The sequence below is a fragment of the Colossoma macropomum genome, unplaced genomic scaffold, assembly GCF_904425465.1.
Source record: "Colossoma macropomum unplaced genomic scaffold, Colossoma_macropomum, whole genome shotgun sequence".
NCBI lineage: Eukaryota > Metazoa > Chordata > Actinopteri > Characiformes > Serrasalmidae > Colossoma > Colossoma macropomum.
In genome coordinates this window covers 22,562,401-22,586,379 of record NW_023494791.1, presented here as the reverse complement: position 1 = coordinate 22,586,379, position 23,979 = coordinate 22,562,401, and the positions used below count along the sequence as shown (strand labels likewise).

The 23,979-nt window shown below is 36.4% G+C and overlaps 1 protein-coding gene across 1 annotated transcript; it reads left to right on the top strand.

Moving 5' to 3' along the window:
• The first annotated feature begins 762 nt into the window (after positions 1-762).
• On the top strand, positions 763-22,393 carry pik3ap1 (phosphoinositide-3-kinase adaptor protein 1). Its single transcript, XM_036574440.1, is given in 17 exon segments — positions 763-940; positions 942-1,185; positions 2,464-2,960; positions 3,281-3,422; positions 4,236-4,378; positions 5,279-5,411; positions 5,760-5,956; positions 9,541-9,709; positions 11,345-11,416; positions 11,829-12,107; positions 12,976-13,038; positions 13,178-13,380; positions 13,768-13,840; positions 14,863-15,030; positions 16,888-16,958; positions 19,000-19,100; positions 21,341-22,393. Coding segments are annotated over 17 exon segments (2,832 nt in total). The 5' UTR covers positions 763-778; the 3' UTR covers positions 21,456-22,393.
• Positions 22,394-23,979: the final 1,586 nt, after the last annotated feature.

Sequence of the window (23,979 nt, the reverse complement as noted above, 5' to 3'; positions counted from 1 at the left end):
AATTTTTAAAGATTTGGAACTTTGGCCCGGTCACCCGTAGACCTCGGTTGAAGAAACAACGTCATTAAGACAGGTTGCCTTTGTATTTTGTGGTGGATTTTTTATGTAGATAGAAGAAAAATTCAAATTTCAGTAGCATGAAAGAACTGTTAACACCAAGAGGTTTTGAACAAGGAAGTTGAGCCAGAATTGTTCCTCTAATTTGACTTGGTGAGACTAAGTTTAGACCTGGCTTTTCCACTGGCAAAAGCACAGTAAAGTATTTCATCAGTGAAAACAGCGGACATCCATAAACGATGCTCTCTTTAACTACTGTCATCAAAATCTTTGCAAGCATAGAAATTAGAAAGTAGGAAAGCTGGTATTAGAGAGGTTGTCAGATAACAGAGATCGCAGGCTGTTCAAAAATGTGGGTTTGAGAAGTTGGCTGTTGACGACAGCCCGCAGTTTGCTTAGCTCAGTATTGATCGTGTATTCTGGTGACTTACCAAGGTTACTAAGGAACAATGGCTCTATTCATGCTTTCAGTTAAAGTCCATCTGGCTACATCTCTTTAGTTTCATTTCAACATTGATAAAGTCGATTCTCAGTCCTTCAATAGAAGGACGCTCTTTATTGATGCAACATATGAACCTGACAGCTTCAACGTTAATACACTTCAGCTTTCAAAGGACTTTAATGATATTTTGTGTTGTTTCTGAAGTTTAGCCACTTTATATAACAATTCTTAATATTATGTTATAATGTTTTCATTGCAGGAAAGTCTGGCTGCTCTGCCATGTGTGCAGTGTTGATTGTGCACACTAGTGAGACCCAGGACTGGGCCACTTATTTGAGGCTCATCCTGGAGGCATCACATCACTTCTCTCAGGATTCCATTACTTTTTATCTTGCTGATGAAGGCAAATCACTGCAGGATGACGACTATTCGAATTTTTCTCTCCAGCAAATGCATCGTGCTTTTGGTCTCAGTGGCATTCTTAGACCTGCACAGCAAACCAGATGCGCAGGGCACCTTCAAGAAGGTTCTTCAGCCTCCATGTAAAGTTGTAGCGTTTATGTGTGGGGTGTCTGAGAGCGATGGCTTAATGGACTACTTTCAGCACTGGGACCTTTGGCGGAAGCTGGATTCAGAGGATGACCCATCAAAATACATCTCAACAGTCCTTGAGGTTATGGCTGAGGGTAGGTAGCCTTCATGTTCTCTAGTAGTAGAACCTCAGACACTGTATTCCTGAGCATACTGTAGCCCTCACTTTTGGGTGAGATAAATGATAACCATTAGAAGTCGCAGTTATTGCAATAAATTACTCTATGTAAAAAAACAATGCCACCAGGGGTTCTTTGAGTGATACTATTTTCAGCTCCCTATATCGGTAGTTCTCAACCCGGTCCTCAGGGAACCCAAGACAGTCCAGTTGCAACACATAAGGACAAAATGTGGTCCCTCTGGGATTCCCTGAGGAGCAGTTTGAGAACCACTGCCCTATAGAACCATGTTTGAAAAGAGATTTGTGCACGTGAAGAGCCCTGACATAATGTAAATCTATACCAGTTTAAGGGTTCTTCCTAGAACCTTCACATGATGTAGAGGTTTTTTCAGCTTTAGAAAAGTTCTTCATGCTCACACATCTCAATTACCAAAAATAGTTCTCAGGGATGGGGAACACCGACCACACCAACGCGAACAAACTTGAAAGTTTAAATGTTAACAGTTGTTCCTTGAATGTTCAGATCTTGAGTTAATGAAGAGAACATTCTAGAAGCTTTTAACAATCAAATGGCGCACCAGCTAAACTTCGTTTGTTCGGGTCGGGACTTTTTCGGGTCTGGTTGGTGTACTCTGTCCTTAAATAGCTATCTACTGAAAGGTTCTTTAGGGAGCCAGAAGTGGTTCTTCAGTGGCATCACGCAAAGAATGCTTTTTGGCACTTTTATTTTTAGGAGCGTACTTTTTCACTTAGTAACGTTCAGAAATGCATGTTTTAAACTTTCAACCACTATCACATTCAAGATTTCAAAGAGAAGAGGAGATGCTTTGTTATGATTTGTATTTTATGAAAAGTTAACAGGCTTATTTAATAGAAAGGAAAACCATCCTTTACATTTTTGCCACATTGTTTGTCATTTCTTTCAAAAAGAACCAAAAAATGTTTGGAAGTTTATTCTTGAATCAATCTAAACAAAATATAATTGTAGTTCATGTCAATGTAATTAATTTCATAACTTTGTAATTAATTACGTAATTACATCTAAATAGCACTGCAAAATGACAGGAATATCTCTAATACCTCTAGACCATCAAGGTTAAGGTTAAGATGTAAGACTGTCATGTGGAAGTTGCTCATTACAACAACTGACCTAGTTTATTGATTGTTAGTTAATAGTAAATAGGGGACAGTGCTAGTTAGAAGCATTATGAATCTTGTGGGTTTTATTTACTGTGATCTGTTCTTTTCATAGAAAATGTTGAAGAGTGTGATCAAGATCAACATCAAGATCAACATCAAGATCAACATCAAGATCAACATCAAGATCAAGATCAAGACCAATACCAATGGAGGACTGAGTATGAAATCCCACCACCGAAACAAAGTACAGACCTGACTGCCTCAGAATATGGCCTGACTGCCTCAGAGTATGGCCTGACTGCCTCAGAGTATGGCCTGACTGCCTCAGAATATGGCCTGACTGTCTCAGAGTATGGCCTGACTGCCTCAGAATATGGCCTGACTGTCTCAGAGTATGGCCTGACTGCCTCAGAGAATAACCTGACTGCCTCAGAGGAGCCGGAGAAGATAGAGCAGTGTCACCAGTTCCCCCCATTAGATGAGGATCCACATGTCTCAGATAGAAACCCAACACAACCTGTGAGTCCAACACAACCTGTGAGTCCAACTGCAGTATCATCAGAAGAGCAGGCCTGTCTGACTGTCCAACCACACAGAATACTTTGTGGGGTAAGTATATTCAGGACTTGAAAGGACATTTAGGTTCAGCTGCTTTTGTAACACAGATAATATGGAGGAGTCAAGCAATGTTCAGCCTTTTTTTCTCTGGGCCTTGTGTAATAAACATCTATGTCTGCAGCCTGCTGTGACTCCACAGCCTACTGACTTTGTTCCAGGAACTGTCAGGGCTGCTATAGCTGCAATGTCACTGGTCACACTTTTTTTTGTGACTTTCACACATTACGCTCTGTCAGTCTTTTCATTAACATGAAATGACAAGTGTTTGGATAAAAAAATCTTCCTGAGCAGCTTTTCTCCTGCACTTTCAGGCTCAGGTGGATGTTTATGTCATCATGGTTAAGAAGCTGGACAGTCAGGCCAGTGTGGAAGTGGAATTTTGCTGTAAACGTTCAACAAAACTCGTGCCTGGAGTGCTTGTGAACGACTACATTGTCAGAGCTCAGTCACCTGGTAGGTTGAAAACTGTTTTGAGTCAGATCAGAAAGGGGAACTTAAGTTTTAAGTTCCTCTCTGTTGCCTTTTCACCTTTTAAACTAATTTGCATCTTGCGACTGAGTTTTACCCTTTAAAAACTCCCAGGTTAAATGCTTTAATGCCTCCAACCCTAGGCTTATTATTCAGTAAATAAAGTAATCTTTGGACATACTACTCAGTAACTGCTATACAATTATTTGCAAACTAGTAAGAAATCAATATGTCCATTAAGTCCAATAAGTCCAGCTGATCTTAGACATGCTTCATCTTGACATTAAAACTTAAAATATTTTCAATTCGTTAGCCTTTTCTATATTCTATATTCTATATGTCTGTGGACAGTGGTAGTGGGTGGAGTTGCCTGTTGTTTGTCACAGCCATTTGGTTGGCACACACTGTTTTAAAAGTGTTTTATAGATAAAATCTGCTTTCTTGCTTACTCACTCACTTTAGAGTCACGTTCGGAAATTTGTACTGTCATTTTTTGACATTATTTGAAAATACCAGCTGCTGTTTACAGTGTGGGATGACAAACTGACCAACATAAATGGACCAAAATTACTTAGAAACACTTTTCTTCTTATATTAACTTACATTGAATTATTAAATCACATTACATTTTTATTGTTTCTCTTGTAAAGTTACAATTTTGGAGACACAAGGTTTTGTTCTGACTGTGATGGTATGTCATTAGAGTTGGGAACTGAAGTGTGGGTGTACATACAGGCCCTTTGGGCTTAAGTGGTTAAAGTGTAGTCATATTCCAAATCCGTATTGTTCTGCTTTCAGATATGCCAGCTGGAGATGTGTCATTACATCTTTATACTAATGAGTCAATTCTGTGCTCAACGACTGTGACATACTACACAGAAATGGAGGAAATTAGCAGTTATCTTGAGAAAGTGATGGATCCCATACAGTTCATGTGTCAGGTAATGATCATCAGTTTCCATTGTGTTCATCTATTTTTTATTTATTTAATTTTAGCATGGTAGCAAGCCTTTAAATCCCAATTAGCTTTTCATATGTGACATAAAAAATGATCATCACATGCAGTCTGCACATATAGCTTATATAGTGGCTGATCCAACATATATAATGGCTGATCCAACATTTTGTGACACCAAATTGTCATCAAATACAAAATAATAACATAATTATATTATAGGTAATTGGTCATTGGCATACACTGTAAAAATGGGAATTTAGAACTTCTTATAAAAGTTAGTGTCCAGGCTGCCTTAAAATTTTAAGTTATTTGATTTCAGATAATAAGTTGAGGGGTATAAAACACAGAATTTTGTTCTGTTAAGTTGTTTTTAAAATGTAATTAATTTAAAAAATACTGTTTACCATATGTGAATCCCATTCCTTTTTAAACATAATCCCTGCTCTCCAAGGTTTTATAGGGCTTTTATAAGGAAAATTTTAGTTTTCCTCCCTTTTTCGAAGTAAAACAGTGTGATGTAGCATGTAAACACTGCTCAAAACATTCAATCTCCAGTCCAAAATCAGCTCATTTTGAATTCATTTTTTTATGATGTCACATTTACATATATCCACCAAATTTAGCCTACTGCAATTTAGCCTTGCCAATTCCTGCTAAAGATAAACAGTGTTTCAACCCAGATTGCTTTCTGAATGAGGCACAATACAGGGCAGCCAATCAGAGCAGAGGCCATTTACATACATCAGACGCATTAAAAACAACAGCCTGTTTAATTTAGGCATAAAAAAGTGGTTGGAAAAATGGCCACGTAAAAACGAATTATGGCTATTTTTGTTGCATAAAAAGCTCACAGATACAGTATTGTATGGCTTTTCTTTTTCAGGCATTTCAAATTTCGTCAAATGCATCTGAGGCATTGGATGATTTGTTTACAAATTCACTCAAGAATCGGATGCCTGCGAATGGATTGCAAGTATTTGGAGTTAGTCAGCTTGAACAGGAGAATACACTGGCAAGTAAGACATATTGTGTTTGCTTTTTGATGCATTGAAGGATGATATGTTAGTGCAGAATGTGTGTGATGCCCTGAAGAAAGCGATGTACTGAATTTAAAATACATCACATCATTACATTTTTTTTTCTTTCGGTTCACTTACTTTTGGCAATAACTGTGCCAGTTTTATTTATTTTATGAATGCGTAAATGACATATATATGTTTCAGTTACATAAATTCAGTGCAATGCATTATGATTACAAGAATGCTGTGGTATTTGAAATGATGAAACTAGAGTGAATAATAAATGTTCGTGATAGAGAAACTGAACAACCCATATATCAAAATTTGCTCTCATGGCACCTTCAGATCAGCGGAACTCAGAACTCCCGACGTTGCTTCACTTCTCAGCCAAGTACGGCTTAAAGAAACTGACCAGCATGTTGCTGCAGTGCCCTGGAGCCTTGCAGGCCTACAGCGTAGTGAACAAGAATGGGGATTACCCAAACACTCTGGCAGAGAAGAGCGGTTTCTCTGACTTGAGACAGTTCATGGATAACTATGTCGTAAGTTTGCAGATTTGTTTTTGTGATTTGTTTGTGAGTCCTTAGATTGTTAGGATTTACTCTTATGGTTCACATCCATTCAATGTATAATTTGCTCCTGAAGAACCAAAGTTTCCTAAAGCCAGTCATTTTCAGTCTGTTTTAAGGCTTTAAAGGCACTTAAATGTCTCTTTGTATTCTGGGAGATACAAACCTTTGACAGGCTTCAGAGAGGAGCAATGAGTGATGAGTTTAATTTAAGAAAAGCAGCCTGGGTCTTGTTTTCAGGTCATATGAATTGATACCAGCACTTTAGGATCAACTCATCTTCTCGAAAATCAGCATTAAGGCCACTGACTTTAGAATATGTTTTGATATGTTACTATATGTTTACTATATTTTGCTACGTTTTCTTTTTTGAAAATATTGTTTTCAAGGATCAGGCTATATGGGTAAAACAGCTATGTAATAACTGAATAAGTGTGTGGTACATTTTCCAAAGTACTAGATAATTATTTTGCATAATGTAATAGTGAGTACAATAGACAGTTTAATAAAACTAGACTGAAATGCCCAACAGGTTCTAGATATTAACCCCTTAAATGGCCTGGGCTCTCCAACAGTCCCAAAGCTTTATTGCACACTTCTATAACCTGAGAATAGTTCTGCCGGTTTGCATTGAAGTCCCTGTAATTGCTGAATAAAAAGCCCTAGTATGTAATTTGGTCTGGGATTTTAAGGTGTCAGTTGAGTAAGTGGTACCTCCTCCAATGTGTTGTGTAACTTTTTTTGGTAAAATGAGGGTTAGTCCTGAGACAGTCTGACTAAATGACACTGAAACCCATAATACGTTCTAACTATTAGGCAGGTAAAGGACATAGTAAAATATCTTATATTTGTATAATTGTTTGGAGTAACAAGATGGTAAGTACAAACATACTACATACTAAATTCTGCTGTAATGTCACATGTTTCATCAGGTAAGCAAATAAGAAATGTATTAAATGCTTAAAACTTTGTAAAATTATAGCAAGAATCATTGCTTTGTTTTACAGTTGAGATTCACCTTCATTTCTAGGCAACATACAGGTACATACTACACACTATAAGGACTGATGTGTTTGTGTCACCTTTTTACCCCATATAACTTTGTGGTACTAAGAGGTGTTTCCAATATACTTACCTGGTTAAACATGTGTCATTAAAATGAAATTTTATATTTAGTAAGTTTGTTTGTACTTACCACATTTTTACTCCAAAAAATTTTTACTTTCTCTACTTATAAGATAGTTTACTATGTTCTTTATCTGCTTAATAGGTAGAACCAGTTAGGTGTTTCAGTGTAATTCAGTTAGAGACATAAATAGCCACACAGCTCTTTGGAGTTTCTTCCACACACTTGCTTTGTTAATCCCTTAAAATGCCAGACATATTACATACTAAGGCTTATTATTCAGTAACTACAGGGACTGGTCAAACTGTTCTTAGGTTATAGACATGTGTAATAAAACTTTGGGCACCCTGGGAAGCCCTGGCCATTAAAGAGGTTAGCATCTAACCTGTTGGGGATTTTTTAGAGTAATTTAGTTAAACTGTCTTATCTAGAAGTTTGTGCTTGTTACCTTGAACTTGCGGAATTACCTGGAACTTAGGGGGCTGTAAAAGAAGGTGTTACCGTTATATGTGTATGTTGAAAATTAGTGAATTACATGTTCACTGTTTTGATAATTACATTTTTAATATCTGTATCCATGAGGTGACACTGAAAGAAGCCAGCAGTGTATATTTTGTGTATGTGTGTAGGCGAGAGACAGAGAGAGAGAGAGATAGAGAGAGAAAAAAAAAAAGTGTATGAACTGCCACTACGCAGTAGCTAACACAGGAGGTAGCGCAGTATTATATTTGGTTTGGTGAAGCAGCTCAATTTGTACTGTCTGTTTACAAAGTTCACAAAGGATGACAGAACAAAGCTAATGTTTTAAAAGGCTTATTACATCCTGAGGCTTATACATGGACTACAATGCAAACTAATTCAGTTATTCTTCAGCTACAGAAGTGTGTAATAGAAGTGCGGACATGGCTTTAAATGGGAAAGAACATAAAAACACTTTCATTCATTGTCATTTTCTAACACATTACAGCTCTCATAACACTGTTTGAATTTGAAAGTTCACTGTTTTGATAATCATATTTTCAAAATATGATTCTTAGTTTTCATTTTACTGTTTGTATCTCCCAGAGTCCTTTACCCATTTAGGGAACATTGTAGCTGTCCAGAGTAAAACATGTATCTCCAAAATAGGAAGTTTACAGGAGAAGGCAAAAACTTTCTTAATTTGTGATGTAAGTTCACATAACGAAGCTGTATTCCAAGTAATTTTAGAGCATTTATTTTGGTTGTCATCATTAAAATCACACATTATAAAGGACAGCCATGTTCAGATGATGTAGAAAAATAAAAATGGACAAAAATGGAGATCCATGTTTTTATTGAACTGCGACGATATATATAAAACAATGAATGACTGCTTGAAATTGCTTTTTAGAAGTTTTAGATCTGTTTTTACAAACAGTTGATGTCAGTTGTATTAACCCTATAAACATTTTTTACACATTACATTACACTCACCAGGGTATATTTTGGTTTGACCAAATCGTAAGGCAAATTATTCAGTAACTGCATGAAATAAATGTAAATTTTTATTTTATGTAAAAGCTCCCCTCAAATGAACAGAAAATGTGTTTTATAATCATACACATATTTCCATATGCTTAAAATTTACTGCTGAAAGCCAAAAATCTTAGACTTTTGAAACATGAAAGTTATGAAGAATATGGCGAAGTGCATTTTGGAACCACCGGTGGTCTCAAGGAGTTGAAAAGATTAAAAACATTACACTCTTAAAATGGTTCTTCAAGGGTTTTTAAGTAAAAGGAATGGTTCCATTTAGGACCATGAGTTCTATAGAATGATTTCATGTTTACATGGTTGCCGTGCCGAAAAGCTCCTTCAGATTGATAGAGAATGTGTTATATACAGATATGGATAGTACCTAGTTACATTATATTTTCTAATCATAGTACTTCTATTCCAGTATATTAGTAAATAAAGGATTCTACTTTTTACTCAGGTACATTTCAGTCATTCATATGTAGTTACTAATTCCTTTTTTCACTATATCTTAATGGTGGCAATATGTGTTCTGCTTTGTGATTGGTCACATCTCCAACTTTGGAGCTTTAGCATTGCATTTTAGTACAAAAGACTCCCAAAAAGTGGAAAACAGTGCCATACAATCTTCATCACCATTTCCCCATACAAAGAACAATTTAAGCATGAAATGGTTCTATGTACAACTCATAGTTATACTCATAGTTCTAAATAGAACCATTCTCTTTACCAAAGAACCCTTGAAGAACCATCTTTTTTAAGAATGTAGGGGACAGTTTCAGTTCCTCACTCCCAAAGCTGCATAACACATTATCTTCATAGCAGATACTGAATTTACACTTGCTACTAAGTAACACTCTTAAAATTTATAACAGAGTGAAATAATATGCTTCAAGGCGTTAATGAGGATTTTGTATGCTGTGTAATCATCCAGGAGACAGTGGACTTGGTGAAGTCTCACATGGAGGAAACCATAACAAATCCAGCTGATGCAGACATCTATGAGCCGATGGCAAACGCCTCGCAAAATTTCGTCACAAAGTACTCCATCCAGGAGGACATATACGAGTCCATGATGGAGCTGAATCCTGAGATGCAGTTGTGTAAGTCTGTTCTATTTAACAGAGCTGCGTTTGGGCAGTTGGCTGATGTGATTGTAAAGCTCACTGCCTGAGAAGTCTTCATGGTTATACAACACTATAGGATGACTGTGACAGTAGCACTGAGAGAAATGTAACTAATTGCTAATATATAATCAAAAAATAAATCGTTACATTTCTTAATTCAATCGTGCCACACATTTCCATTCATTCAAATAGAGTAGAGTCAGTATGCATATACACTGTTAACATAAAGCTAAATTATTAATGGAACCACATTTAAACATTTCAGTTACATTTACGTTTACTGCAGTGGAATTCTCTTTGGATCAAAAATAAACTGTTTTCATTCATTGAAATGTTCTCTATCCAGCAAAAACTATGTGGACACTCCATCTAATTATTGAGTTCAGGTGTTTCAGCCACACCCATTCTTAACAGGTGCATAAAATCAAAAACATAGCCTTGCAATCTCCATAGACAAATATTGGCAGTAGAATGGATCATACTAGAGAGCTCAGTGACTTTAAACATCGCACTGTCATAGGATGACTCCTTTGCCACGAGTCAGTTTGTGAAATTTCTGCCCTGCTAGATCTGCCCCAGTCAACTGTAAGTGCTATTATTGTGTAATGCAAGTGACTAGGAGCAAAAATAGCTCAGCCACAGAGCGGGGCCGCTGAGTGCTGAAGTGTGTAGTGCGTAAAAATCGCCTGACCTCTATTGCATCCCTCATTATAGTGTTCCATAGTGCTTCTGGAAGCAAAATCAGCACAAGAACTTTATGCTGGGAGCTTCATGAAATTAGTTTCCATGGCTGAGCAGCTGCTCACAAGTCTAAGATCACTATACACAATGCCAAGTGTTGGCTGGAGAGTTGTAAAGCACACCACCACTGGACTCTGGAACAGTGAAAATGTGTTTTCTGTAGTGATGAATCACGTTTCACTATCTAAAAGTCTGATGGACAAATCTGGCTTTGGTGGATGCCAGGAAAATGCTACCTACCCGAATGCATAGCGTCAACAGTAATGTTTCGTGTAGGAGGAATAATGGTCTGGGGCTGTTTTTCAGGGTTTGGGCTCAGCCCCTTCGTTCCAGCAAAGGGTAATGTTGCTACAGCATACAATGACATACAAAGCAAACAAAGATTTTAGACAATTATACGCTTCCAACTTTGTGGCAACAGTTTGGGGAAGTTCCTGTTCCAGCATGACTGTGCCCCACAAAGACATGGTTTGACAAGTTTGGTGTGGAGGAACCCCGTGGCCTGCACAGTGCCTTGACCTCAACCCCACTGGACACCTTTGGATGAATGTGGGGGTGGGGTTTATGGCCAGGTGTCCACATGCTTTTGGTCATATAGTGTACTTTCATTAATTTTTGTCTAATTTACTTAAATTATTAATTTAAATGTTCTTTTTCTTCAGTGTATGAGGCTGATAACTATAGAATTACCCATAGTTTACACTATCTATTGATTTTAAACTCCAACATAACCAAACAGGACTAACCAGTGAATATATATATATATATATATATATATATATATATATGTATGTATGTATGTATGTATGTATGTATTTCATACATACTGAAAATTAATCAAAATTAAACGTAAATATTTTCTGTCTGCAGATGAGGACTTGAGCTGTGCCTTAAATGAGTCTGATAACCCAGAGGAAGCTATGTTGAGAAAATTTTTTGAAGGTAAGTCTAAATATTTCCTGCCAGAGCTTAAGGCGTAATCAGCATAATCAAAATCTTATTGTTCTGGATTATCATTGGGTAGAATATGAAAGATGAACGATTATCTTCATTCTGAGTCAGGTTGAATACTCTACGCAAAAATTGTTTTCTTGCTTAATACTGTTACTTTAAAAGGCAAGTTTGGTTGCATATTTACTTATGTTTAATAATGCATAGGAATGATATTGCAAGAGGTTTTTAAATAGCTTTTATGTGCAGTGTAAATGTTTAGAATTTATAATGGCAAGGTTGATCTATAACTAGTAGTACTTTCACTGGATTTGATTATTTTTGCATTTCAACTAATGTTAATAATGGCTAATTATTAATGTATAAGCACAGTTATAATTTTGAGATATTGTGACTTATTCAGTAAAACCAGAGGAGTATTCGGAGAACAGTCAAGAAGATGGGGTGAATAATGGTTATCCAGGCACAAGAGCTGATGAGGAAGATGAACATTTAGACATCTATGCAGTGGAGGAGGAGGAGGAGGAGGAGGAGGATCCATATAAGATCTGCTGTGCAGAGGAAATCTATGACACTGTAGATGAGCATGAGAGCTCTGCAGTGCTGAATCGTCCACCAGCCCCGATTCCTCGGCCAGCCGCATCATCTGAGCCTGATGAATGCAAAACCTACATAGCAAGTGGTAGGACCCTAAAGTGTACTATAACCAGAGATGGGTCCAAGTAACTTGGGTTGACTAGTACATTAGATGTAAAAGATATTTCTCAGAAAACACTAATATTACAATAAGTACAAATAATAATAATATTGATAATAATACAGTAAGTCACGATTATGTCTGTGTCAATGTTTTCTTTTTACCATTTCCAAACTTCTACTTGGTGCAGCCCAGTATTATTTGGTGTTATCATCCAATCCTTGGTTTTGGTATTCAGTGCTTCATTATGTTTAATCAAGTGTGATATTACCTCTTAAAATCCCATGCTTATTGCATACTATAGCTTATTATTCAGTAACTACATGGACTTTAAAGCAAACTGGCTGAGCTATTCTTAGGTTATAGAAGTGTATAATAAAGCTTGCCATGTAAGGGGTTAACAAATCCATGCAATAGGGCCTTCAAATAGAAATCTGGACCCAAACTTTGCATTTACTCTAATGATATATGCTGATTTTACAAGCAAAAACACACTTCTGGCCAGTTATTTTTAATAATGTACTCAGGTGCCCAAAATGTTTGCACAGTACTGTACTTGAGTAGAAGTAAAAGTATTACAATGTGAAAATACTCTGGAAAGTACAAATCCAAAAAAAAAAGTGTTTTTGAGTACAGATTACTCACCTCTGACTTCAACCAATGTTTTCTTTATTTCTAGCTGTATTGAAATGCTGTATTTCCCACTTTTCAGTTCTCAAATGAAACTGTTCATTATTGAACATTTAATCTGTGTTCTGAATCTGATGTTAAACATCCTCTCTGTGGCATATTATATAGTAAACTAGGTAGATCATTTAGCTCATTCTCTGCATTCTTTATCATGTTTCTGCAGTGTTCTCCTCCAAGGAATCATTATATTCACTAAGCGGCCGCACAGACAGCCAGCCTTCTAATGGTAGGATATTTTTACAAGCTTGCATTCAATTTAATGAACTACATGCATTATTTTGTACTTGCTATGAAACAAATATGAAAGTTATGTAGTTATGAGAGGGAGAAATTGTACATAAGGAGTTGTTCACCTGCTCTTCCAGCTTCAGTGTGGCCGGTGAGAGACAACACCCTCAGCAGTGCTCATGACCCCTACGCTGGCATGAAGACTCCAGGCCAGAGGCAGCTCATCTCCCTGCAGGAGAGGGTAAAGGTGGGGGCGCTGACCGTGGAGGAGGCAGTGCAGGAGTTCAAGGCTTGGCAGTTTGACCAGGAAAAACGGTCTCAGTCCGTTCGCTTTCAGCAGGTACTGACAGGCCATCAGCACTAAGCTTCACACATAGCGTAACACGGCTGTCCAAAAAAAATCCAAGTATCTCCTTTTTTTTATTTTTTTTATTTTTCTACTTTATTTGAGCACAGCTGCTGCAATGTTCCAAAACTGCTTGGAATAAAAGCTCTTTTATTGATTAACTTTAAAAATGAATAGCATTTTTGCCCTTACCTGTAAAATTACCATTTTGGAGATACCTGTTTTTCTTCAGACAGTGATGATAAGCAAAATGATTCAGATCTGGAAAAGTTAATGTTTTATGCACTTGACTGAAAACTTGTGGCACTATGCTGTAGCCAAAGGCTTAAAAGCTAAAAGAGACATCTTCATATGTCTGTATCTGTGTGTGCCCACCTCTAGGAGAATTTGCAAAGATTACGAGACAGCATAACTCGACGGCACAAAGAGAAAGGAAGAAGTGGAAAGGTGGAGGGTAAGAATTTCATATCATATAAAAGTTGGAATTCAACGATATATCCCTGTATTGTAAGCATTATGTGAGCAATGTCTAAAAATATATTTCATTCACTTTTTAAAAAGCATTTAAATAGTATGAATGCTAATAAGAACAGTTTTATTTCAATATATTTTCAAAGAAACCATGTTAATGAAATAACAAAATAACGAAATAACAAAATCTTGTAAAGTAATGTTTTAATTTCATGCACACCAAACAATCATTAAAAACCACTATCAACAATTAACGTCCTGGTAAAACAAAACGAATCATGTTATTTTCAAGTAAAGTATTAGAATTGGCTTTCATTTTTTTACCAAACTGATGGTACTAATAAAACATACTGCATGTTTACTGCATGTTCCCTGCAGAGATAGAATTACTCAGAATGGGCTTTTAGCCACTAATATTGCATACACATTTAGTAAGAAATAAGCCACAATTCCTACCTAAACAAAAACAAATACACAAATAATTAAAAAGAAATTGTTTAAAAAATTCTAAATAAAAACTAAATATTAACTATTTAACTGTCATTAAAAATGTGTTAGAGGAATATACACCAAAAATACTCTCACTCATACAATCATATCAAAATCTTAATTTTTTTAAAATAGTAAACTTATAAGAGAAGAAAAAAACAATGTGAATGAACATTAACGTAGCAAGATTTTATTTCAAGTAATTTCAGGTCATTTTATTGGTCCATTCATGATAAAATGTTCACATGATGTAAAGGGCAGTTGATATTTTAAAATTGTGTAAAAAAGTAGATAAAAAAATGAAAAACAATGAGTTTTAACAAAGGTTTTAACATGACAGCACATAACCTTAGTACTGCTTGCAGTGGGGTTATTATACTCTGCTATGTTACTCTCCATCTATGTGGTACTTTGTACCAGAAATGACAGTAAAATGGGGAAGTGAGTGATCTTTTTGTGCTATATTCACTATTTCCTATTATCTGTTAATCTCCATTTACTTCATGTTTTGATCAGATCTGGAGATAACCGCTCCCATGCAGAGAAGCCTCCAGTGGGGTTCTCATATAAATGTAGAGTGTTCAGTGTATGAGCCCACCCCTCGTTCTGTGATCCTGCCACCTCCCGTTAGCAGACCCCCACAGAGAGGAACCTGGCAGACAGGAAGCGCGTCCAGCACGTCTAGTGAGTAAAGTCTCATCATCTGAATATCTCATTAAGTTTTGCTTCTTCTTTTAGTTTACATTTAAATCTATTTTCCAAGAACTGTAAGCCTCTGTCTCTGTCACCACTCTGAGGGAGTGATGGGTATACAGTAGAGATGTATACTTGTGCATGAATCGAGCTTTTCGACTGAAGTTCAACTGAACTGAATTTTTTGTTGCAGCACCAACATAATGTTTGCATTCATGTAGTCTTCTAATAAAATGAGCAATATAATTTCTCATCTTACAGTTAACCTTATAAAAATAGCAGTCCCTTTGGATTTGCTAACATATTTTTACCTTAAACTCTACTTGTTATGACTCCATTCAGTGAGTAAAAGTAGCAACATACGCTCAGCTGAATGTTTTTTTAATTGGAGGAGATGAGGAATTGTACTATAATTGACTTCACTAATTGTTGTGGGACAAAAAGTAATTCGACATTACGCTTTAGTTTGCAGTTTGTTACTATTGAGTTTTTATAGACATGATAGACTGCACTTCACTAAGACTAACTGCTTAAAAATAACAACATTATGCACTTTCACCATCTGTGGTCGATAAAGGAGCTGACTGCCGCAGATATTTTGCAGCGTACTTTTCTGTGGTTTGGTTACATCCACGTCTCATCATTTAAGCTCTAGACACTTGAATTAGCCGTTGAGCACATGCAAACACTCTTAGACCAGTGTTTCCCAGAACTGATAAGCCTCTGACATGTAATTATCGCTCATGACAGTGATTAAAATGGCCCATGTTTAAGAATGCATCATGTTGCTGAGTTCTGTATGTATCAATCTAGAGCATTTACAACCATTATCTTAATACTCCCCTTTAGCTAGTACCTTTAAGTAGTTATGCCAGTCAGTCAATGTACTGTTCACTTATGAAGATTACAATTTAAGATAAACAGGTCAATAAACATGATCCAAAAAATCTTTTTTACATTAACTTAAATTACAAGTTAAGAATGTTTTTCCTGTAAAGTTACCATTTTGCAGTGTTTTTTCCTACAGTGATGATATATATAATATGATTTTTCTTTATGATTTATTTTTACTTATTTTTCATTGAGTCCATACACATGCAGGTGAAAATGCAAAAAAGAACTGCTTATTTCTGTAAAATAACAACACTAGCATGTTATGTGCTGTTAATTAAAGTGTAATATTGTTAGATTGCTTATGAAACTCATGTAAGACATTACTGTATAATCTGAAAAACCTTATGTATTTCTCTAGTACATTATATTAAATAGTGTTAAACATTACATAGATTTTACAGATGACAGCTAATTCATTAGACACAAACCTGTGAAAAAGCTTTTGTGGAGCTAACATTACATAATATTGCTGCTACATTTGAAGGCTGTTCATTCAAATGTTCCTGCTCTTTCATTGGATAAATCACAGTGACCTTCGGTTACAGAAAAGTAAATCTGCAGAAATATCTGGTGAAATAACAGTCAGAATCCTTTAGATAAAAGCTCAAAATAACATACATGCCCCTGAGTTTCACAAGTCTTTAAGGGTATATGAGGAGTCTTAACTACTGGCTGGGTCACCATGACTAAAGTAGCAGAAAAACTGGATGAAACAGAAAGGTGGTGTTTTTTACTGTAATTATATTTAAATAGAAATAGCTACTGTTTATTTATTTTTTTGTGGCCAATTTTGCTGTCAGACATTTTTTACTGGTTTTTTTTTTACAATTTTTTAAACAATGTAGGTAAGAAAAAAAGGAGTAAATTCTCTAATTAAGGCCATATAGTTATATCGATGATCATGAATATGCTGCTTTTCAACAGTATTGTGACATGTACCTTTGTCCTGAACAGGTAGCGGCAGCAACAGGCTGAGCACGCTGAGCACAATCAGCTACAGCAGCGGAGCAGACGGCGAACTCGAGGTGAGCAAACTTCCTTTCGTCATTTTTTAATAAGAACCACAATATTAACTACTGTCTTTCAGTCTAGCTAAGATAATGAGACATTTAAATTTTGCTTCTTTGGTTTTGTAATAAAAAAAATAGTTTAACCCCTTAAAATCAAAGGGTTATTACATACTAAGGCTTATTATTCAGTAACTACAAGGACTTCACTGCAAACTGGTTGAGCTATTCTTTTTATATCACAATTTACATCACAATATATCGACTTTTCTAAGCATATTATGGATATTGTCAGTACTTAAAGATCACTTTACAACTGCATGTTTGATAACAAAGCGAGCATAATTAGTCCTGTTTAATTGGATTATGTGCAGCACACTGACTGAAATGTTCAATACAAGGAATTGGATTCATAATTTTGGAGAATATTTTTTCAAATGCAGCACCTCTTTATCTGTTCTTACTTATCAGATATCAGAAAAAACAAATATTGTGACATATATTATGATATCATGTTTTGCCATATCGCCCACCGCTAGACTAACGTAACTATCACGTAATGGAAGCTTGTACCCCACCAATTAGCATTGCGCAAACTACATACATGAATCATAACACACTTTCTTCAACCCACATTCAGTCATCAGATGATCTTGGCCAAATGATTTCTGATCAGCGTTGGGGTGATTACTCAAAAAAAGCAACCTATTACAAGTTACCAGTTACTTCTCTCAAACTGTGATTGAATTATGTTACTTACTACTTTCTGGAAGAATGAATCTCATTACTCATTACTTCTAAGCTACTCTGTAAAACTCATGTGTACCAACTATACAATGCAATACCAATCCAATGGGCCTTTTCAGTAATATATTCAGAAAGATATAGTAAATGACAATCATTTTAAAGACTTGTAAGTATCCCGGCCTTTTAACAAGACACAGGCAGTTACGCTGATTGAAATGAACTGTTGATGCTGCTTGAGAAAACGAGAAACTAGCCAGTAGAAACAGTTCAAAAACTGCCTGGAAATCAGATCTTAATTAAAAAAATGTTAAGCTTACAGAACTGTTTCTGAATGAAAAGCAAGTGTGTGGGAGAGGTTGAGGTTATGTCTTCTACAGCATAAGCTTCTTATTAGAGTGATTAGATGCCTCAAAAGATTGTTCGCTGAGTTTACAGTGCTTCTCACACTCATGCTTTACTGCTCACGTTCACAGTCAGTAGTCACGTAGTCAACTGAATTAAGTAGCAGGCACATGCACAAATTATGTACAAGGACAGGCAAGGACTATATATATATATATATATATATATATATATATATATATATATATTGCTGTTGTCGGAACAAAACCTTGTATCTTCATTTTTGACGTTTTTCAGTTTTTCAGATATTTTAAAAAGACCTGTTGCCCTTTTCATTGTGTGTAAATTTCATGATGAATGGACCAAAAGAAATGGCCCAAAATGACTTGGAAAAAAGTCTGGTTCCATTGACTTACAAAGTAGGTTTTTACCTTCTCCTGTAAAGTTACCATTTTGTAGATACGAGGTTTTGTTCTGACAACAGCAATATACATAATTTATGATATACAAGCATTGCATGTGATTTATTTTGTCCTCTTAAAGACATACCAGTAACAAGTAGCAAAATTGTAATGCGATTACAAGAATTTTGAGTGTAATGTGCTACAACACTTACAGGAAAAAGTATGTTATTATAACATTACTCTGTACCGCATTACCCCTAGTTCTATCTAATGGACAAAAAGTGCATTGCATAGCTAAGTATAGTAACAGCCATCATGAAGCTTTAATTTTGTGTTTACTTTTGTCAGTTGAACCAAAATTTAAACTGCAGTGCATTGAATTACTTAGTTACAGAAAAAGTAATGATGTCATTGTAACACATTACTTTCTACTGCATTACTTTGTAATGCATTACTTTGTACACTCTCTAATGGACAAAAGTCCATTGCATAGCTAACAATAGGAGTATTTGTGGTGAAAATCTGAATTCTAGTCTGTTTTTCTTTTTGATCCTGTTTGGTTGAAGGAGCCTCCGGAGATCGCTCCTCCTCCTCGGCCTCCACGCCCAATGGTGGAACCTCCGCCCATTCTCCCCCCACCCAGAGTCCCTCCACGCACACCTGAACGGTGAGCCACACTTTTACGCACCTGTCTTAACGTACAGATGTCTGAAGAAGAATTAATCTTCCAAAATCAGATCCTCTTATGTCATTTTCTAGAACTCTATCTGATGATGTATAAAATCTGAACCAGTATCATAAGGGGACTTTCATATTTGTGTCACACAGTCAACATGTTCTCACAGCGCTTTATAGACACCTCTGGTAAGCGTACAAGTGTTTTATAAGCTGCATGAGCAGCGGAAACAGAGAGGAAGTGCCACGTGAACTACAAACAAGCCCCTCGAAACAGCAGCCTTCAAATGAGGCTACAGGAAAGAGACAGAACACAAAACTGAGACCTCTGAGAAACTGGTGTTATTGAAAATGCAGTATAAAGTAAGACGTTTGTACAAATGTTGTATTGTTGCACTTTATTAGTGTAAAATATGTAAAAGGTTTCGCTCTCTGTGCTCCAGATAAGCGACAGATGCAATCGTAGTCAGAGAGAGGGTTGGTTTTAAGCTCTCTCCTGTGTGGCAAACCAAGATAGGAATCAGAAACTCCACCGACCACAAATACTTAGTGCACAATTATGAAGCGAAACTGTACACCAGAATGTCTGCAGTCCTTCTTTTACTCTTAAACTAAAGTAGATAGTGGATTATATTTTATTCTGCAGTTCCAGCAGCTTGTGTGCATTTCAGAGAAGCTTAATGAGCACGGGTTCTCCATCAGGTGCATGGTGATTGCTAACAGAAACGGATTCTGTATTTGAGACTGAGTCAAGATATGGTAGGTTTGAAATCAACTTAGTGTAGATCAAGGTCTATGATATATCTAACTGTTTTCTTAAAAAGTATTTAATTAATATGATGGAGATCCTGCAGGTAAGGACTGAATTATAAGTTCAACAGTAGCTTCAAATATCTGAGACATCCATAGTGATCAACCTCTAGAGACAGTAAACCTTATATTCACAGCCTTCAAACTGTATAAATTCACTGATATCTGTACAGTTTATTTCTACCATTAAACCATCAGAAAAACTGTGTGAGCAAATTGTCCAACAGTTTAAAAACAATGGGCCTCATTCACCAACCATTCATAAGAAGAAATTTCTTCTTAGAACTCACTTAGGCAGTTTTCACAAAGATCCTGACATTCACCAGTGTTTTCTTATTTGGGATTTGTTCTTATGTAAGAACAGAATCTACACACACTCAAGAGCACAAAGGTGCAAACAGTTCTGCAGTTTAAAAACACGCCATGAATCTGTTGTAGACTTTTTCTTAGGACTTACCTCAGGAACAAATTTTGGTGAATGATGCCTATCATTCAGAAAATCCAGAGAATCCAGAGAAATCTCTGTGCATAAAGAGCAAGGCCAAAAACCAATACTGAATGCCCAAGATCTTCGATCCTTCAGACGGCTCTGCATTAAGAACCGATGTGATTCTGTAATGAATATAATCACATGGGCTTGGGAATAGTTTGGAAAACCCTTGTCAGTAGACACAGTTTGAAGCTGCATCTATAAATGCGAGTTAAGACTCAAATACGCAAAGCTAAAGCCGTATATTAGCAACATCCAGAAACGCCGCCAACTTTTCTGGGCTAAAGCTCATCTGAGATGGACTGACGCAAAGTGTGTGCTCTGGTCTGATGAGTCCACCTTTCAAATTGTTTTTGGAAAAATGGATGTTATGTTCTCCAGGGCATAGAGGAAAGTGACCATCCCGATCATTACTAATGCAAAGTTCAAAAGCCAGAGTCTGTCATAGTAGGGGGTGTGCCAGTGGGTAAGTTGTACATCTGTGAAGGCACTATTAATGCTTAGGGGTGTATATACATTTTTAACAGTTAAAGTTACAGATAAACAGTCTGGCACACAGTTAAAGACTGTAATTAAAGACAGTCAGAGAGAAAGAGAGACAAAGACAGAGAGCAGAGTCAGGCTGCATTCTGTGATGAACTGACAGAACAGAAAGTCTCTGATGATGTTGAATCTTCTTTAAGGTGAGATTGAGGTGCAAACACATCTTTGCTAATGCATTTTTAAGTATGTTACACTCCAGATGTGACTACGTATACCACATTTTACACAGGTAAGTTGTATAGGTTGACATTTGTGGACATTTGAAGAGCCATATTTCACAGTGAGCCACACTGTGGTAGAAGAGGGACTGTCTGAATAGTAATGAGTTCCAATAAGCTTTATTTCCAGATGATCAAAGCTGATTTGACCTGTTCCTATTTTTCCTCCAGACTTCCAGAGAGCATGCTACATGAGCGTTATGTATCAAGTCCGGCTCGTGTACTCCACCATGTCCCTCCACAGAGGCCCATCCCTCCACCACCTGTACCACGACGGCCACGGTGATCGCCACCTCATCCTTGCTTTCTTGTCAGTTATAACAAGCTTGTGGATTTGTGAAAGAAAAGGACTTTTCACAATGAGAGAAGCAGAAAGCCATGGAACATAGACTTCTCTTCATGACTGCCCTCTAGTGGCCATGACTGCATGGACAGCTGTAAAGGATTACTGCAACGTATGACAAGTGTTATGGCGCTTTCGAGGTTTTCTTCAGCAACATGAATGAGATTTTAGAACATTTTACAATTTACAACATAGAAGTAGAACATTATAAAATGAGAAGCACTTGAAAATGAAGCAATATAAATTACTAAATTGAAAAATCCATATCTTGACACACTGATAAACTGATAACTGGTTCTGTCACTGGTTAAATCCATATCTTAACTCACTGATAAACTGATCACTAGTTTTGTTGCTGGTTAAAACCATATCTTAACTCACTGATGAACTGATCACTGGTTCTGTCGCTGGTTAAATCCATATCTTAACTCACTGATAAACTGTCGCTGGTTAAAACCATATCTTAACTCACTGATAAACTGATCACTGGTTCTGTCGCTGGTTAAAACCATATCTTAACTCACTGATAAACTGATCACTGGTTCTGTCGCTGGTTAAAACCATGTCTTAACTCACTGATAAACTGATCACAGGTTCTGTCGCTGGTTAAATCCATGTCTTAACTCACTGATAAACTGATCACAGGTTCTGTCGCTGGTTAAATCCATGTCTTAACTCACTGATAAACTGATCACAGGTTGTCGCTGGTTAAATCCTTCTGCACATATGAACAATTATTAAGCCAGGCCCTTTAAATGTTTTTGGCCTCATGGGCAGTATGTCATGGTTAATCCAGTCCAATCAATATTACCTTTATCAGAAAATCTTTTTGTTTGTTTGTTTGTATTTATTCACAAATTAAACAGTCACTTTTGGCCAAATGCCTGTCTTCATGTGGTGAGAACAAGAATTAAAAGTGAGTGGAGCTTGAAAAAGACACTGAGACGTAATAAATGTAAGAATAATGTGCAGATTTGGGGGCTGGTAAGAAAACAAAGCTGTTTGTTCTGTGCAGTGGCATTCAGACTGAACTGAACTTGAAATAACTGCAAGAGGAACAATAGAAAGAAAGACATGAGAAGGAGAAACATGAATCCAGCCTTCTGGCTGTCTAACCCTAAGTGACTGGTTTATGGTTGGTTTATTTATAATTTTAAGTGTACTTGTTGTTCATGCCATTGTTTGCAGCTTCTGGACTTAATTTGTAGTCAATGCCATTGAGTTACAGTGGACATGCTTTGCTGAGCCTTAAGAGAGTAGTCCAAGGTTTTTCCTCCAAAAAACATTTTAAACATTTTCATGGTCATTAAAAACAATTTTGGTGTTATGGGAGGTAATTTTGCACTGTTACTTACTTTAGAAGACCACATTTCTCAAAAATATCTCGGAAGACTGGCAAGAAATTTGGTTTTAAATGAAAAATAAAGGGGCTATTCCTTAGGCCTAGAGTAATGTAGGCATGCATACAGTGGGGATAAAACAATCTTGTGCCAATAGTGCTATACTGCAGTGATCTTTTAAAGCACAATGACCTCAGCAGTATGTAGTGACCTCAGTGACCAATGATATCAACAATTGAACATTATGGAAATGTCATATGTCATAACAACAGCTTACCTGCTGAGAAAGATTCTAATGGCTAGAGGTGCATAGTGACTACAGTCTTTAAAAAGATGGTTCTTCAAGGGTTCTTTAGTAAGTACAGTAGTTCTAAAACCATGAGCACTCATTTGTATGCTTAAATGGTTCTTTGCATGGTGAAATGATTCTTCAGATTGATGGAGAATGTGTTGTATATGGTTCTATATAGAACCTTTTTGAAAATGGTTCTATAGAGCACCAAAAACAATAGAAGAACCATTTTTGGTGTTCTATAGAACCTTTTTAAAGGTTCTATATAACACATTTTCCATCAGCCTGAATAACTATTTTACCATGCACCATGCAAAGAAACATTTACACATTTAAGCAAATGGTTCTTTGAGCATTCATGATTCTATACAGACCTACTGTCTTTACTAAAGAACCTATGGAGAACCATCTTTTTAAGAGTGTACATTTACTTGATGAATTTGTTCTGAGTATTCTAAGTATATTCCTAAGTATAAGTAAATTGTTCTAATAATGTACGTATACTTAGGAAAGAACAAATTCAAGTAAATGCACACTCTTAAAAAAGATGGTTCTTTAAGGGTTCTATAGTGAAGACCGTAGGTCTATACAGAATCATGAACATTGACCAAAATGACCATTTTTTTCATTGGTTGATTTGCTGTTTTTTCCTTTTCCTTTCAGTCTATTTTGGACTTCTTTTACCCACATCTGCCTATTTAATCTCTTATATTAGAGTGTAGCTCGGCTCTGTTTCTCAAGGTTGCTGCAGATCTTCAATTGAAAGTCAAACTGATTAGAGCTTTAGGCTAAGCCAATCCCAGCGCAGGAGGCAGGACATTAGCAGCCAATCCGA